At 41.2% G+C, this 14,716-nt stretch overlaps 1 protein-coding gene across 6 annotated transcripts in view; it reads left to right on the top strand.

The window, feature by feature from the left end:
• The window catches only part of TLK2 (tousled like kinase 2), a 42,911-nt gene that overhangs the window by 20,013 nt on the left and 8,182 nt on the right, over positions 1–14,716 (top strand). For all 6 annotated transcript variants that reach the window (XM_041461872.1, XM_041461877.1, XM_041461875.1 and 3 more), the window contains 8 exons: positions 1,609–1,701; positions 3,256–3,366; positions 4,517–4,653; positions 6,036–6,188; positions 9,992–10,058; positions 11,923–12,020; positions 12,398–12,479; positions 14,147–14,238. In XM_041461872.1, coding sequence (XP_041317806.1) covers positions 1,609–1,701; positions 3,256–3,366; positions 4,517–4,653; positions 6,036–6,188; positions 9,992–10,058; positions 11,923–12,020; positions 12,398–12,479; positions 14,147–14,238 — 833 coding nt within the window. The remainder of the gene's footprint in view (positions 1–1,608; positions 1,702–3,255; positions 3,367–4,516; positions 4,654–6,035; positions 6,189–9,991; positions 10,059–11,922; positions 12,021–12,397; positions 12,480–14,146; positions 14,239–14,716) is intronic.

Here is a 14,716-nt window from a genome sequence, read left to right on the forward strand (position 1 = left end):
CACAAGTTCTGTGTTCTTACAAGACATTAGCTAAACAAGCTTTCTGCCAGTGTTGAGCTTCATGATATTCCCCAGGGGTCTAGGTGGGGCATATATGTGCAGGACAGAATCTAGGAAGATGTTCGGTGGCGTGATGAGGTCCTGTACACATTCTTGGTTTTTCCCTCCCAAGCCTATTAGGAGTTCATAGAATTAAAAAATAGATACACTTCAGTGATTCCCAGCTTGAATCATTTGTGGCAGTGCCAGAAAGAAATCAACACGATTTCCTCAGTGTTTTCAGTTAGTGCTAGGGCCCGAGTGCTCTGAGATGACTTGGGGTGAAGTCACGTGTAAGGGTGTGACTTCATGTGACATGGGGCAAGCATGTCTGTGCACTTGCCGAAGTGAAATAACAGTGACTTACTAAAGAAACTTTCTGCTGTTTGGCCACCAGCTGCACCAGATTCTGCACAGACATCCTGCATGGTGCCTCCCATGGCAAAGTGTTTCCTGCAGGCAAGGAAGCATGCACCAAATTGAGTCAGACCTCCTTGTCTCTTGGGATTTTAGACCCATCTTGCTTGATGTGCCATGCTGGCAGGAGCTCTGTTTGAGCTTTTCAATACTTGGGCATATGTTGAGAAGCAACAGTTAGCCAAGTTTGTCTCTTACTCCATGGTGTTGGCTTCCAGGCAAACTTGAAATTTGGAGAATAGTTATATAACAACTCCACAGGTAAGCTTCTGCAATCTCTTCTCAGAAATGGAATAGGTGCCTGCTAACACAAGTGTGAAATCTGTGTGTACAGTCCTGGAGAGTTTCCTCTGTGTTGACTTGGCTGTTTTAGATTCTGTATTCAGGTACATACTGACTCCTCCCCCTTCGCCACCCTTTAATTGAAGTGCTGAATCTGAAATATTCAAAGAATATAGTGTGTATCTTCTGTTCTTGGGTATAAGTCTCACTTCATTGCTTTACTGAAGGTATTTGAGATGTTCTACATCCCATAACCTTTGCAGATAGTTTTCACTCAAGAGCTATAAAGCTCCTGTCCCCAGTGGGTACTAATACATCAGTTTATCAGAAGTAAAAGCTTGTGCCCAATATTCTTGCTGTCAATCTGTTACACTATTTTAAGATGAATACCTGTGTTTTTTGTCAGGACCGCTTTAGAGCCTGCAGGTGTTGTCTTTGTCTGCTGGTGGTTGTGTGTGCTCATGAAAGATCATAAATTTGAAACTCCAGTTAAGGACTGGGATTTGGTGTGGGTTTTTTTTCTTAAGCCTTTTTTCTGTGCAAGCTCTCCTGCATAGAGACCACCAAAGAGTGTGCAAAACTCAGCTATAAATGTAAAATTCACTGGACACAGAGGATATTTTAGGCTGTTGAGAGTTACCAGTTTGTGCTCTTCAGAGCTCTGAGCTGGCTGACTGCACCTCCTGTGTTGGAGGAGCCCACCATGCAACAACAAAATTAATAATGGAGAACATTCTTCCCCTGAATGTCAGGATGCAGGGGATCAGTTCTTCTGAGACCCAGCAGGGGGTTACACTGGGACTTTAGTGCTGACTATTGAAACATTATCCATTTGTCTTAAACATGGTTTATGGTGATTTTTCCCTACAGTCTGACCTCACAATGGAAAAAATATCTGCACTAGAAAACAGTAAGAACTCTGACTTGGAGAAGAAGGAGGGGAGGATAGATGACTTATTAAGAGTAAGTATTTAAAGTGGGGCAACTCTTCTAAATGCTGCTATTTAAAGGTGCTTAGAATGCTTGTGCCAGCCAGGCTACAGAGCAGGGGCTTGTATACCAGGTGTAGAACCAACACTTGCAAGGTAAAACAAATCCAATAATCCCTTACCAGCAGGATAATTGTCTGGCCTGGGGGACACTGTTTGGGCGTGCTTGAACCTAAGCAGAGTCTGGGGATGTACAATGCAGAGTTGTTGTAGCTCATTGTTTGTGTCCTCAGCAGTGCTGGCCTTTCTTTGATCTGTTGCACACCTGTGTATTTTGCTGGTTAACCTAACAGATTTCTCTGCAGAATTCACAGAATCATGGAATCATTAAGGTTGGAAAAGACTTTGAAGCTCACAAAGTCCAACCATCAGTGTAGCACTACCACCATGTTCTCACAAAACCATGTCCTCAAGTGCCACATCTGCATGTTTTTTGAACACTTCCAGGGATGGTGACTCCCTTTTCCCTCCACCCAGTTACTCCCCTCTTCTAAGTCCTGAGGAGCTGACTCTGCCTTCCGTTTGGCAGCATGTTCACCAGCCTCTCAGTAGCCTGGGAAGCAGTGTTCTGAAATGCTCATTGAGGAGAATGAGACGTGTATAGAGATGAGAATATCCTTTGGCCAAACCAAAGGAATAAAGTTCTTAACCCATTAGTATTCTTCAGTAAAAGATAAATACCTTCAAATCAAGGATCTTGTTTTAATGAAGGAGTTCTAATTGACTTAGCTTTCATCAGCTAGGAGAGGCAGCTCTTGTAAAGTGTTGGAAAGCATTAGAAAGCACATTAAAGGGAGTAGAGGGAAGGCTTTGTGTGTGTGGTCTCAGCACCTGAAAGAGCTCAGTCAAGCTCATTGGAGACATGGGGCACATGTGTGCTTGTGGGAAACAATCCATGAGGCAGGAAATAGTTGTTCGGTTTTTTTAAGTTATTATTTTTGCTTTTACCAGACTATTAGTTGGAAGGGAAATGGTTAAATTTAGCTCTGTTAATGAAAGTGGTTGCACGTACAGTCCTGCTGCATACTGTGGTGGTGTGAACCAGCAGCTGCCACTGGGAGCAGTCTGTGTAGAAGGGCTGGTGGAAAGTGACTCAAACAAGAATTTACCTGAAAATACAGTTTCCCCGTCCTTTTACTCTGCCAGTATTGTGGCTAAAGTGGGAGGATAGTCCAGCAATGACCAAGCTATTTTGAGACTTCGTAGCTGTGGCAAGGTCTTAACAACAACAAAAAAAATTACAATACTTTTGCTTGTCTTCAGTCTCTTTGTACCCTAGTTCCTTACGTGTAAACCAGGATGACAGAACTTCTCTGTTCTAGAGGGGTGTTAAGGTGTGAGCAAGTTAAAAACTTAAAGAGTTTGTCTTGGATGTTTTGCTAAACAAAACCTGTTCTTTTATCCTGCTGGTTTGCTGACTTTAATCTGATCCACATGGCTTATTGGAGAAACTTCTTCCTAAGTGATGCTTAGTTTAGCTCTTCTGAGTGGTTTGAAGTCTCAGGCTTTGTTCTCTGTTCATTTTTAGGCCAACTGTGATTTGAGACGGCAGATAGACGAGCAGCAAAAGATGCTGGAGAAGTACAAGGAGCGGTTGAATCGATGTGTAACCATGAGCAAGAAGCTTCTTATAGAAAAGGTGAGCAGGGGACATCTCTGCAGCCACAGTTCATGTCCTTGAAAACATCTCTGTCTTCTTAGCAGTAAAAACCTGCTGCTGTTGCTTCAGTGATAAACGATAACTGGAATTCTGTCTTGAATTACTTCTCTGCAAACAGGAATGTAATCCAAAGACTGAAGTGGTTCACAGTGTTCAGTTTTGGTCACTTTCCACAGTGGCAGAGTGATCTCTTGCTTAAATGAAAGCACTCTAAATGCAGCAGGCATTGCTTGATTTGGAAACCCATACACTTGAAAAGCAATGCTGTGCAGCTCTGGGAATGCAGGAGAAATGTCCCATTGCATGGAATGTGCAGTGGAATTGCAGATATGCTCTGGGACATGGGCAGGCAATTTAGACCTTTCAAATGGCAAAGTTGGAGATCGTTGCTTTGTGTAACACTAAAAACACACTGGGGACAGTACCAGGTTCACGAGCATCCAGCCTGGTTCATTATGGAAAGATTTCCAGCTTTCCTGATGGTTAAACAGTGTGGGGGTTTGTTTGCTCTTTCACCTGTTGGCCAGTTATACCTATTGTTTGTGGGTACTGGATGGGCAAAACTACCTGGCTGCTGGCTGGGACATGCCGTCTGTTTGAGTTGATTTTGTCACAGAGCTGATTGTTCTTGGCTGAGCAGGGCTCCCCTCTCCAGAGTGGTGACCTAGCTGAGATTGTGTCACTTCTGGACATGTAGAAGACTAGGACTGAGCTGGCTGATCACTGTATCTTAGTCTTAATAGTGATTCAAGGTACATTTTGTTTCTTCACCTCCCAAATAAGGGCCTGGTCAGAACTGGGCCTGCAGTCTGTCTGAGCTACTGATACAAAGAGACAGTTTTAAGCCTACTGCCAGGCTGATCTCAACTGATCATAGGATGGGTGAGCTGCCCAGGTAGTCCTCAGGAGAGAAGAGTGAGGCTGAAATGTCATGATGGAGGTGAACAAATGCTGCCAGACCAGTATGAAGCCCCAGCAATAATTTGATCAATGATATCCAGCTGGGTTTCAGATAATCAGAACTGAAATGATAGAAAGTGGAAAGAATTGATGGAGATTTAAAATGCAGCACAGCCCTTAGCTAGTAATTTATGGCTTGTATTTTTACGTGGCTTTATTTTGCTTTCAGTCAAAGCAGGAGAAGATGGCATGCCGAGATAAGAGCATGCAGGATCGATTGAGGCTGGGGCACTTCACCACAGTGCGGCACGGCGCATCCTTCACCGAGCAGTGGACAGATGGCTATGCCTTCCAGAACCTCATCAAGTGAGGACAAACAGGATTGCCTTTGACTTCAGAGGCAGAAATGGAAAAAAAAACAGGCAGTTGTGTGTGATGTCTTGCACGTCAGAATGTGAGAATGGTGTGACTGATGCATGGAAGGATCAGATAGGAACTCCTGATAGTGGGGAACTTTTTCACACTGAAGTGAGAAATCCATTTCCACTGAAACTTCCAGAGACTTGAACTGAAATGAAGTGGTTTGAGTTGGCCTCTGGGCCAACTGTTACTACTTGTTGGGAATCCTCAGTACACCCACCCAGCTGTGTAGTGCTTGGGGTGGAGGGGTGGACCAAAATCTCACATATATTGTGAGTCAGTCAATTTGATTTGCATCCTTGCATATATTAGTCAAAGAAGACTAATTAGCTTGCACTTCCCCCCCACCCCCACCCCCCCTTAAGTAGAAAGTATAGAAGCTTGAAAGAGAAAATCCATACTATTTAACTTCTTGTGCTTTCTGGTAACAGTGATCAAAGGGGCTGCAGAAACCTGGAAATGAAGATCAGAGACCCTTCATGCAGGATGTTAATGGAAATAGTCAATTCCCACCTGGCCTAGACCTTTAAGTAGGACTTGGCAAATTAATTGCACTAGAGAGTTATGTGTGATCCTTTAAAATCACACCACTTCTCTGTAGTCTGATAGGGAGGTGCAGCTCTTGTTAGGCACAGATTAAGGACTTTATAATTCTTCCTTCATTTATGCTGGAAGTTATGGAAAAAATACTTCTGGAATACTGCAGTGTCAGTCCCTTCTTAAAAGGGAAATAGGTAAGCAAATGCTTAGGTCATTTAGACTTGAAATTTCAGGAGTGCTCTTATCACTGTAAAATGTTTCAGATAATCTTTTTATCTTGGAGGAGTGACAGTTCCTTAGTGAAATCAGGAATGATGTTGGTTACATTCCAGAGAATTTAGGATAGCTTAGTTGTACTTTTGAAGTGTAAGGATACTTTCTCAGATGGTGCCAGACTTCAGGAATAGTTTTAACAGGAAAATCTGAGATGCTGAACAGAGGCTTTTAGGAAAAAGTGTGTGGAAAGTTAGTGACTTGCCATTGGATCCTAGGTTTCCATGGGGTTAGCAACTCCTTTGGATGTCCTCTGTATGAATTAAGCCTTTCACTTACTGGAATATTTCTGTGAGCCAGGAAAAGAATCCCGTTTTACGTAAAAATACCTTTAAAACTCTGACTCATCATATTTGGCGCATCTCCCTTTTCTGTACAAAAATATTTTGTTACAAATCTTACAAGTGCAACTGATTGGAAATTCATGGGTCCAATCTAGTAAGAACAGATGCTGAAGACAACCAAGTGCACACCCTGAGTTATCTGTCATGTTTTTTCTCCTCTCTGCTTTTCAGGCAGCAGGAAAGGATAAATTCCCAGCGGGAAGAAATAGAAAGACAACGAAAAATGTTAGCAAAGCGGAAGCCACCCGCAATGGGCCAGACCCCTCCAGCAAGCACCGAGCAGAAGCAGCGCAAGAGCAAGACTAACGGAGCAGAAAATGAAACGTAGGTTCTGTGGCCTTCTTGGTGCATGGCAAAGCCACATGCTTTGATTAGAGCACAAGATATCTCCTGGGAAATGGAAGCTTGCCCTTGCCTCCAGGCTTCGCTCCATGCAGAAATGAATGTTGTGGAATTAGCCTGGCATTCAGCAACATCTTACTCCAGTTCTAAATAGTTTTCATTGACATAAAATAAGGATCATTGCTGAGTCCATACTTTGTATGAGCTTAACTTTATTTTTTTTATGAGTCCAGTAATTTTTTCAGTATTCTGTTGTGGTCAGGTTTGAAAAGTGGGCTCTGACTTTAGTGTTGTAAGTTCAGAATTGATATCAATATCAGGGTATACATGGTGCTTTATTTTAAGGAAAACAAAATTGTACACATTCAGAAGCCTTGTTTTTTATATATTTACTGTGGAGAATTCTGAGTTAAGAGTTTTGAAACAATTCATTTGGGATGCTGAAGCAATAAGATGCTCTCTGTATACACCGTGCATTGAGCGTTGGCCTGTTCTCCAAAATAGTTCTTCACACATACGTGACTCAGGGAAATGGTGGAAGTGCTGCTCTTCTCATGTGGTTTTTTTTTTCCCCCTGCCTCTTTTGAAGTTACTGGTGCTCTAAGAGACTTGATATTCTTCTAGAGTAAAGCTGGGGCTTGAAAGAAATTTAGAACATTATTTTTTTCAGAAGCTTTTGTGAGTTGAAAATACATTTAGTCAGAGACTTAGCCGTGCCTTCTCCTAGTTCCCTTTATAGACTTCATTTTATTGCTGTAGGCTAATACCATAACCCTCATTGACACTTTTCATTTTTTGTTATTAAATCTCCTGGGCTTGACTTGACCTCAAAGTTCCAGAAGCCCTTTGAATTCTTGGTCTTGTGAAGCAAAAGCTCCCACTGCCTTCACAGTCTCAGCAGAGATGGCACAAGGCTGTGTGAATCCTGATATTCAGGGTGCCCTCAGCTCCAGGGCTGTGCCACCTGTGGGATACAGGTGCCTACAGATCAGGTGGGTTGTGTTGGAGAGCACTGTGTGCTTTCTGCAAATAACTAAGTTGGTTGGAGACATTTCCCCCTCATTCTGGCTAAGGGAGCCTGAAAATAATTAAATAAAACTTTAAAGTCATCCTTTTTATTGCCAGGTTTGAGCTGGGAGAAGCAAATGCAATGTCTGTACATTGATATTTTGAAATATTGCTATTCACTGTGGTAACCTTTCACTTCCAAAGGGCAGGATGAGCTTTCCCTATTTTTGTGGGCTTCTTTTTCTCCAGCAGTCTGATGCAGCTGTAGTGTTGCTTATTCTGGAGACATAGCAGCACGGATCCTGGTGTGCCCTGGGAATCCTGGTTACGTCTGTGATGCTTCTGCTTGTGCTGTGAGCCTGCCTTGGCATAATCCAGCTTTACCATGCTCTGCTAGGAAGCCTCTTGGGCTCCCAAGACTTTTTCTCTGTTTCTTACTGGTTTATCATTCTTCACTGATACATTTTAGGGTGATATTTTTGTGGTTTAGAAAAGCTTCTTGTCATGTACTTGATAAAAACTGCTTGCCCAGGGTATGGATATGGTTCATATGGAGTGTTGTAGCTTATGTAAAAACACTGGGGTTTTTGCAAGTCAGCTGTAGCAACTGGACTGACTGACAACTTGCTTAATCATTAGTTATCCAGTAAGTGCATTTGTTGGACAATTGTGCATCAGGATCAAAATTTTATGACCTCTGGAGGGAGGCTTTTCATTGTAGAACTCTTACAGAGGCTGATTTTTTAGGCAATTTAAATATAAATGTTTCTAAAAGTTGAATGAGAAGCAGACAGCCAAGTTCCATTTTGATTTTTGGTTCCTTTGTGGTTTATGGCTGCTGCTGTGTCTTAAAAAGGAGAGGAAGGTTCTGTGATGCAAATTTAAACACAAGCTCTCCCAAAATGAGTTTTCTAGCCTGTGAATGAGAAAAGAGTTTTCATTCAGAAGATTTTCATTATTCTGCTGGGGCTGGTTGAGATTCATTAGGGCAGCCTTCAGCTGTGCTAGAGGTAGGTAGGGTGTTTCTAGCATGTTTCTGTGAAAACAGGGCAGTGTTTGTCTCAGAGCCCCCTTGACTTCTGTGATGATTGTTGTGACACACAGCTATTTTGGGCATTGTTAGCCTGGTGGTGCTCATTACATCTCTGCCCTAATGAGTAGACTGATGGTGTTTGTTATTTGTGCACAAACATATGTGCAAACCTTGTTGCTGGTTTATTCAGTTTACTCATTGTTCTTTATACAGCAGCAGCAACCAAAGAATCACAAAGACCTAAACTCTTGGGACAGTCTTTTAGATTATGTGAATCTAATTAAAATTCACACTGTGTACATGAATTAGAATCGTAGAATCACAGAATATTCTGAGCTGGGGGGGACTCCTAAGGATCCTCAGGGCCATCAGCAGTTTTATAAGAAATGAGACAACATGTGACCGTCTTTGGTACTGACTTTGTTTTTTATGTATCTTTAATTTGTAATAAGCAGTTCCTTCTGCTCAAGATTCTTTCATAGGGAACTTGGTTTATGAGTTTTTCATTAAATTTATCAGGTAACAACTGCCTTAGGACTTGTTTTAAGTACCTGGACTCTCTGCATTATCAACAGAGGGAAGTTGGGACATTTCAAGATGAGCACTTGATGAGCTGAATGCTCTCTCCTCTGAATTTACTGAGTAAGGTCTCCCTGCACAGACACAGGACTTGGTCCCCCCTTGAAAGAAGTCGAGGTGTTGATGCTCTGGAAGCCTCCTGCACTAAGTGTGTGAAAAGTACTGTGTAGAGCATAATTGCTGTTGCAGAAATCCTCCTGGGATGTGCTTTGAACTCAGTTTAGGTTTAAGAGAAGATATTTGTATGCTGTCATATGCAGGTCTTGTTTACAAGAGTGAGCAGATACAATTGATAAGCATGTCATAGCTTTATGTTCACATGTGATACTTTTACCAAATTCCTCGATGGTAGTAATGAGACAATTAATATAGTGATTCATTTTTCTAGTCCTAAAGACCTCAGTGTGTCATTGCATTTCACTAGTGATGGGCTGTGTCACTGTTTTAATGTAAGGCTTTTCTTTGTCCTACGTAGCATGCTTGGCATGGAAAAGAGGTCGAAAACATTATGAAACTTCTTTTGACCAACCACCTAGAGCAGAAACTTGGCACATAATTTACTATCAATAAAATAGGGATTATTACCCTTATCCCATTGCTTCTCCTAACTACATGTGAGGTCAAAAATATGATAAAGTAGATTTCCAAAGGTTTCCCTGGAAGCTACTTGGCAGAACCTGGAACAGGAAAAAGTTCTGAATCCCAGGTCATTGCTCTGTTTGCAGTGGCTGTGTGGCCAGGTGTGCTTCTAGTCTCAGAGTGAATGCTGGATTGAATTATCCAGCTTTTATTACAAAGAAAAATTTGAAAATGAGTCAGTAAAGCAAACTTTACATGGAAAAATAAGATGTGGAATATTTGAGCTTCACTTTTCTGCATTTAGATTATGGTTTAGCTGTCTTCTTTAAAAGTCAGTCAGTAGCCTAGATAGATGTTATTAGGTACTTGAATTTGAAGTTAATGGATATTGTTGAGGTTTAAGGTTTTGTTCTCCTTTAGATTGATTATTAAAAAATACAGGTTGCCGAGTTTACCTAAAATTTTTTGTGCTGGCTGTTGATCTACTCTGTGGAGTTGTTACTTCCACTGGCATTGTGCATTCTGCAGATTGTTCACTTGATGATGTTTGGAAACCTAATATGTTGAGTCTTCCTTTTTCATGCAGGTTAACATTAGCAGAATACCATGAACAGGAGGAAATCTTCAAACTCCGACTAGGTCATCTTAAAAAGGTAAGAACTAGTTGCAGCAAAGGCTTTTTGTGCAGTATTCTGTGAACACAAGAGCATTTCTCTGTAGAGGTCGCTACTAGTTTGATAATCAAGAGGGTTTTGCACTTGAAAGAGATAGCCAGAATTTTATAATAGTTTTTTTGGGGCGGTGATATTCATAGAAGATGTTCTTTGCTTCAATAAATAGCTTTCTCTATCCTTAAAGTTAGGATTTCATGCAGAAATTCTACTTTTTTGATACCTTTTCTGTCACTGTGACCTGCCTGGTGGTCAACTCTGAATGTGTGTAACATGAGGGAGCAGTAAGGAATGGACCAAGGGAAGAAAACTGTAAAAACACAAAAAATAAATGCAAGTCATTGACTTTTCCAGTTCTTTGTAATATTGAGTAACCAATGTTATCACTCCAATAAAATCTCTTGGGCTGTTGCAAACTAGTCCTGTTCAGGCAGTGGCAGTGCATGTTTGTTCTCAAATACCTTGGCCTCAGTAGGAACTGTACCTGCAAGTAAGGTTATATTTAGATAAGTGGTTGGTTACCTTGAAAGTGATTGCAGTGACCTATAAATAAGTTTTCTGGGACACTTCAACAGTTGAAATTCTGGGGAGAAAAGATGTCTTCTGCCATTTCCTGGTTAGGTGTGATCTTTGCTAAGGCCAAGGTGTTTTGTTTTGGAAAGGAATCAAAGAAGAAGTAAATGTCTTGTTGGAGCGCCCCTTCCTTTCTCAGGTGGTGCTCGAGCTCTGTGTTTAGTTTTTTTCCTGTCACCTTGGCACACAAGCTGAATGCAAGGCCTTATAAATGTATCTGTACTTCTTGTTATTTTCTGTGGAAGGGAAAGTTACTGCACACCCAGAATCTGCTGGCAGTCTGCCCATTATGTTTTATTGACCTGTAAACAAAGAGAAGTGACATAGGCAGGAGAATGCTGCTGGCATGCTGGCTCTACAGGTTCCATATTGCTCCAGGGGATTAACTGCAGGTCCATCTATCCTGGCATAACATTGCCACCCTGGAATGGAGGAATCCATTTGGAAATTTACCTTAATAGAAAGTGAAGTAATGTGTTGGGATCGCGGCATTGTCTGAAGCTGTGCTTATCCTTCTCCACTTTTGGAAACTGGCTCATTCTTTATGTCTAAAAATAGAACCAGTTGGAAAGGGAAGGAGTGGAGTCACAAGACAGATGGGTAACAGTGTCCCCTGAGTCACATACACAAATTGTACTGCTCGGGGAGCACGTTTGAATTGAGGTTTGCAGCCCTGGCCACAGTGATGTGAATTCTCATGTCATTTTTGAGGGCATCAGAACTTCCAGCTAGACAAACATGATGTCAGAACTTCCATGTGGCATTGAGCAACACTCTGACCTGTTTGAGCAGTTACCACTAGTAGAATATAATGTCATTCTCTCACACTTCCCATCCTGTCCAGATGCTGCCCTATCCCATATGTCATCATGACATCCCTGTTCTTACTGCTGAGGGCTGTCTTCTTTCTCTTGTTCCACCAGAATTGAAATTCCTTCAAAAAACAGCTGCATGGCACTTATTCAGGGAAAGAGTGAGACCACAGCAACAAGGCTTCTTAATTACACAAAATGCTATAAACAAGGAGGTGTAAAGATATGTCTCCTCCTGTCTGTGTAGGTGTGAACAGAACTGCCCAGTCAGTTTTCATTCCTGTTACTTGCCACATGACTGCAAATTGACTCCGACCATCTCTCTGATCTCCCAGACAAGTTTTATGCCAATAACCTCTTCAGAAATGGAATTGCATTTGTGTTTCCATAAGTCAGGTGGAAACACTCCCTGCAGTACCTTACAGAGTGTTGTGTTTTCTTTTTGGTTTTTCCTTGTGCAGGAAGAAGCTGAGATCCAGGCAGAGCTGGAACGGCTAGAGAGGGTTAGAAATCTGCACATCAGGGAATTGAAAAGGATACACAATGAAGATAATTCACAGTAAGCACATGGGATTCAGGGATAAGAACTTAAAGTAATTTTTTATTTGTTTTCTTCATAACGAGAAACAATCTTCATAATCTTTTACTTAATAATTTTTAAATTGATGTTATAACTCAATAGTCACTTGATTGTGGGGTGGTACGGGTATAGCTTGAAGTTCATGTAAGACAGGCTTCCATGTCCATCAAGGTGCCCTTAAATAGTCTTTCATTGGTGCAGAGTGATCAAATAGCATCAAATTTGTCAGTCATTAACACAATTATATTTCTCTGTCTAAAAGTGAAAATGTCATTTCTTAGATGTGCAGTAGCTGTAATTTATTGTGCAGAGGAGGTCATTATTTCTGTCTTCTTAAACTGTGTCTTTCTTACCAGATTTAAAGACCATCCAACGCTAAATGATAGATATTTGTTGCTACATCTTCTGGGTAGAGGTGGCTTCAGTGAAGTATATAAGGTAACTTGGAAGTGGCAATCTGTTGTAATCTAGATCTGCAGGAAGCAGAGTTTTTACACTTGTTTTCTCAATGCTTTATGAGTTATGGAGGGAAGAAAGGAATACAAAGGTCATGGTGCATCTGGCTTGGATTATACCTCAGAGTTGAGATTTTCAAGGTGCTGGCCTTGTCCTCAGGGGTCAAATTTCCTTCAAACGTGTGTCAAAAAGTGTTGCACCAAGTCTTCAATTTTTGTTAGGACAGAGAAGAAAACCACTTGTTTCTTCACATTCATCGCACAAATACCTGCAGTGGCTAAGCCTTACTGAGATGGCACAGCAAGTCTGAACATCTGTGTAAATAAGTGAAAATAACTCCAATAATAAGAGCAAAGCCTGTACTTCCTGAGGGTACAAGGCTCTTGTGCCTCTTTTTCTTGTGCCTTCATTTTACCCTCTGAAATAGCAGACTGGGGGCAGTGTGTGTGTAGTTTTGGGAATTCCTTAGAGCTGAGGATTCCTGGTGTCAACACACTTAACAGCCAAGACCTGGAATACTTTGGTGCTTGTTATTTGACTATTACACTTAGAGCTATTCCAATTCTCAGAAATTCCCCATTTGTACTCAGAAGTTTAGAATTCATGTTGAATTTGTCTAGAAATAATTGTGCCAGTACAAATATTGGAAACTTCGTGGTGCTTTGTTTTGATGCAGCACAACAATAGAACCTAAACTAAGGGGACTAGACTGCTCAGATGGGGACGGGGGATGGGGAAGTGTGAGCTGTGTCTAAGAACTTTGAACTGCTTTGCTGACTAAGCAGAAAGTTTTGGCTCCACAGATGAAAGCAAGAGGGCATGAATGTTTCCTACATGCCTGCTCTTAAGAGTTGTAACTCTTTGTTATTAAAACAAAGAAGTGCGTAGCCCTTCCTCTTGGCCAATCTATTAAGCATTAGGAATCAAGTAGACAACTTTTGAGATGAACACACATTATGCCTGTTTGCTTATCACAGCATTTTGTCCTGTCCTGGAAATCATTATATTATTGTTGCTGCTCTCAGGCAAAGTAGAAGATTGTGATTCTGCATTGCTCTGTGAGTGCATTTTTAGAGGTCCATTTATTAAGGACTGTTTAAATAATAAAGAAGTGGAGGGAAGGATAAAGCACAAGATCACACAGCTCTGCTAAATTCTTGAATTCTCCAGCTTTTATATGTGCTGAAACATTATGCTCTAAGTTGGAGAGCTGAGCTACCAGTGTGAAACAAAGCATTGAAAAATCTTCTGTATTTTGTTGGTTGTGTTTTATTAATCCAAGTGTAGAAAATTAATTTTGGACTTGGGGCAATAATAGCAGTGTCTTTCCCAGTATAAAAACTGTCTATATTTTGGTAATTTGGTCTTCCTGGTCCTTTTGTAACTCTGGTAGTAAAATGCCAAAATCAATGCAATGCGAGTTAGATCCCATGGGGAAGGTCAGATCAAAGTGCAGAATATTCAGTTGTTTTCAAAGTTGCTTGAATTCATTAGTGCAACTTATCAAATCAAAATGTGGGTTTGCTTTTCCCTCACTCTGTTTTAATGCTGATTTCCTCGGTGGGGATATTGGTGTTAGAGCTTGTCTGCTTTTGCAGTATTAACTTGAGCCTGTGATTCCTACTGATTTTCAGCTCTTCTCTCTGCAGGCATTTGATTTAACAGAACAGAGATATGTAGCTGTGAAAATACACCAGTTAAATAAAAACTGGAGGGATGAGAAGAAAGAAAACTATCACAAGTAAGTGAGTTTTTAAAGCAGACAGCAATGTTTCCCAATTCCTCCTGCATTTGGTTATCCAGTGCCTGTGAACAGTCTGCCAGTTTTGTTTCCTGTCTTTGTTACATTTCAAAAGCTACTTTCTATCCCAGTAGCTACTTGCAAAAGTTCTGATCAGATTGGAAATGTTTTAAATGTGTGCATACGCACACAAAGTTTTCTATAAGCCCTGTGCCTCTGCATTTTAAAGCATCAGTGCTCTGTGAGAAAAGTGATGAAGTGGCTTCTCTCTGAAATGTTCAAGCAGTTCCATGGGAACTGGTTTTTCCTCCCCGTCTTTCAGGTACACACCTGAATTTTGCTCTCTGGAAGTCTCCCCCTTCCCTTTGTTCCATAGAATCAATGATCATAATTGTGGCTTTCCACTACCTGAAGGGAGCCTGCAAGAAAGATGAAAAGTGACTTATTTACAAGGGCCTACAGTAACAGGACAAGGGAG

This window comes from Pyrgilauda ruficollis, unplaced genomic scaffold (genome assembly GCF_017590135.1).
Source record: "Pyrgilauda ruficollis isolate IOZ18807 unplaced genomic scaffold, ASM1759013v1 scaffold157, whole genome shotgun sequence".
NCBI classification, from domain to species: Eukaryota; Metazoa; Chordata; class Aves; order Passeriformes; family Passeridae; genus Pyrgilauda; species Pyrgilauda ruficollis.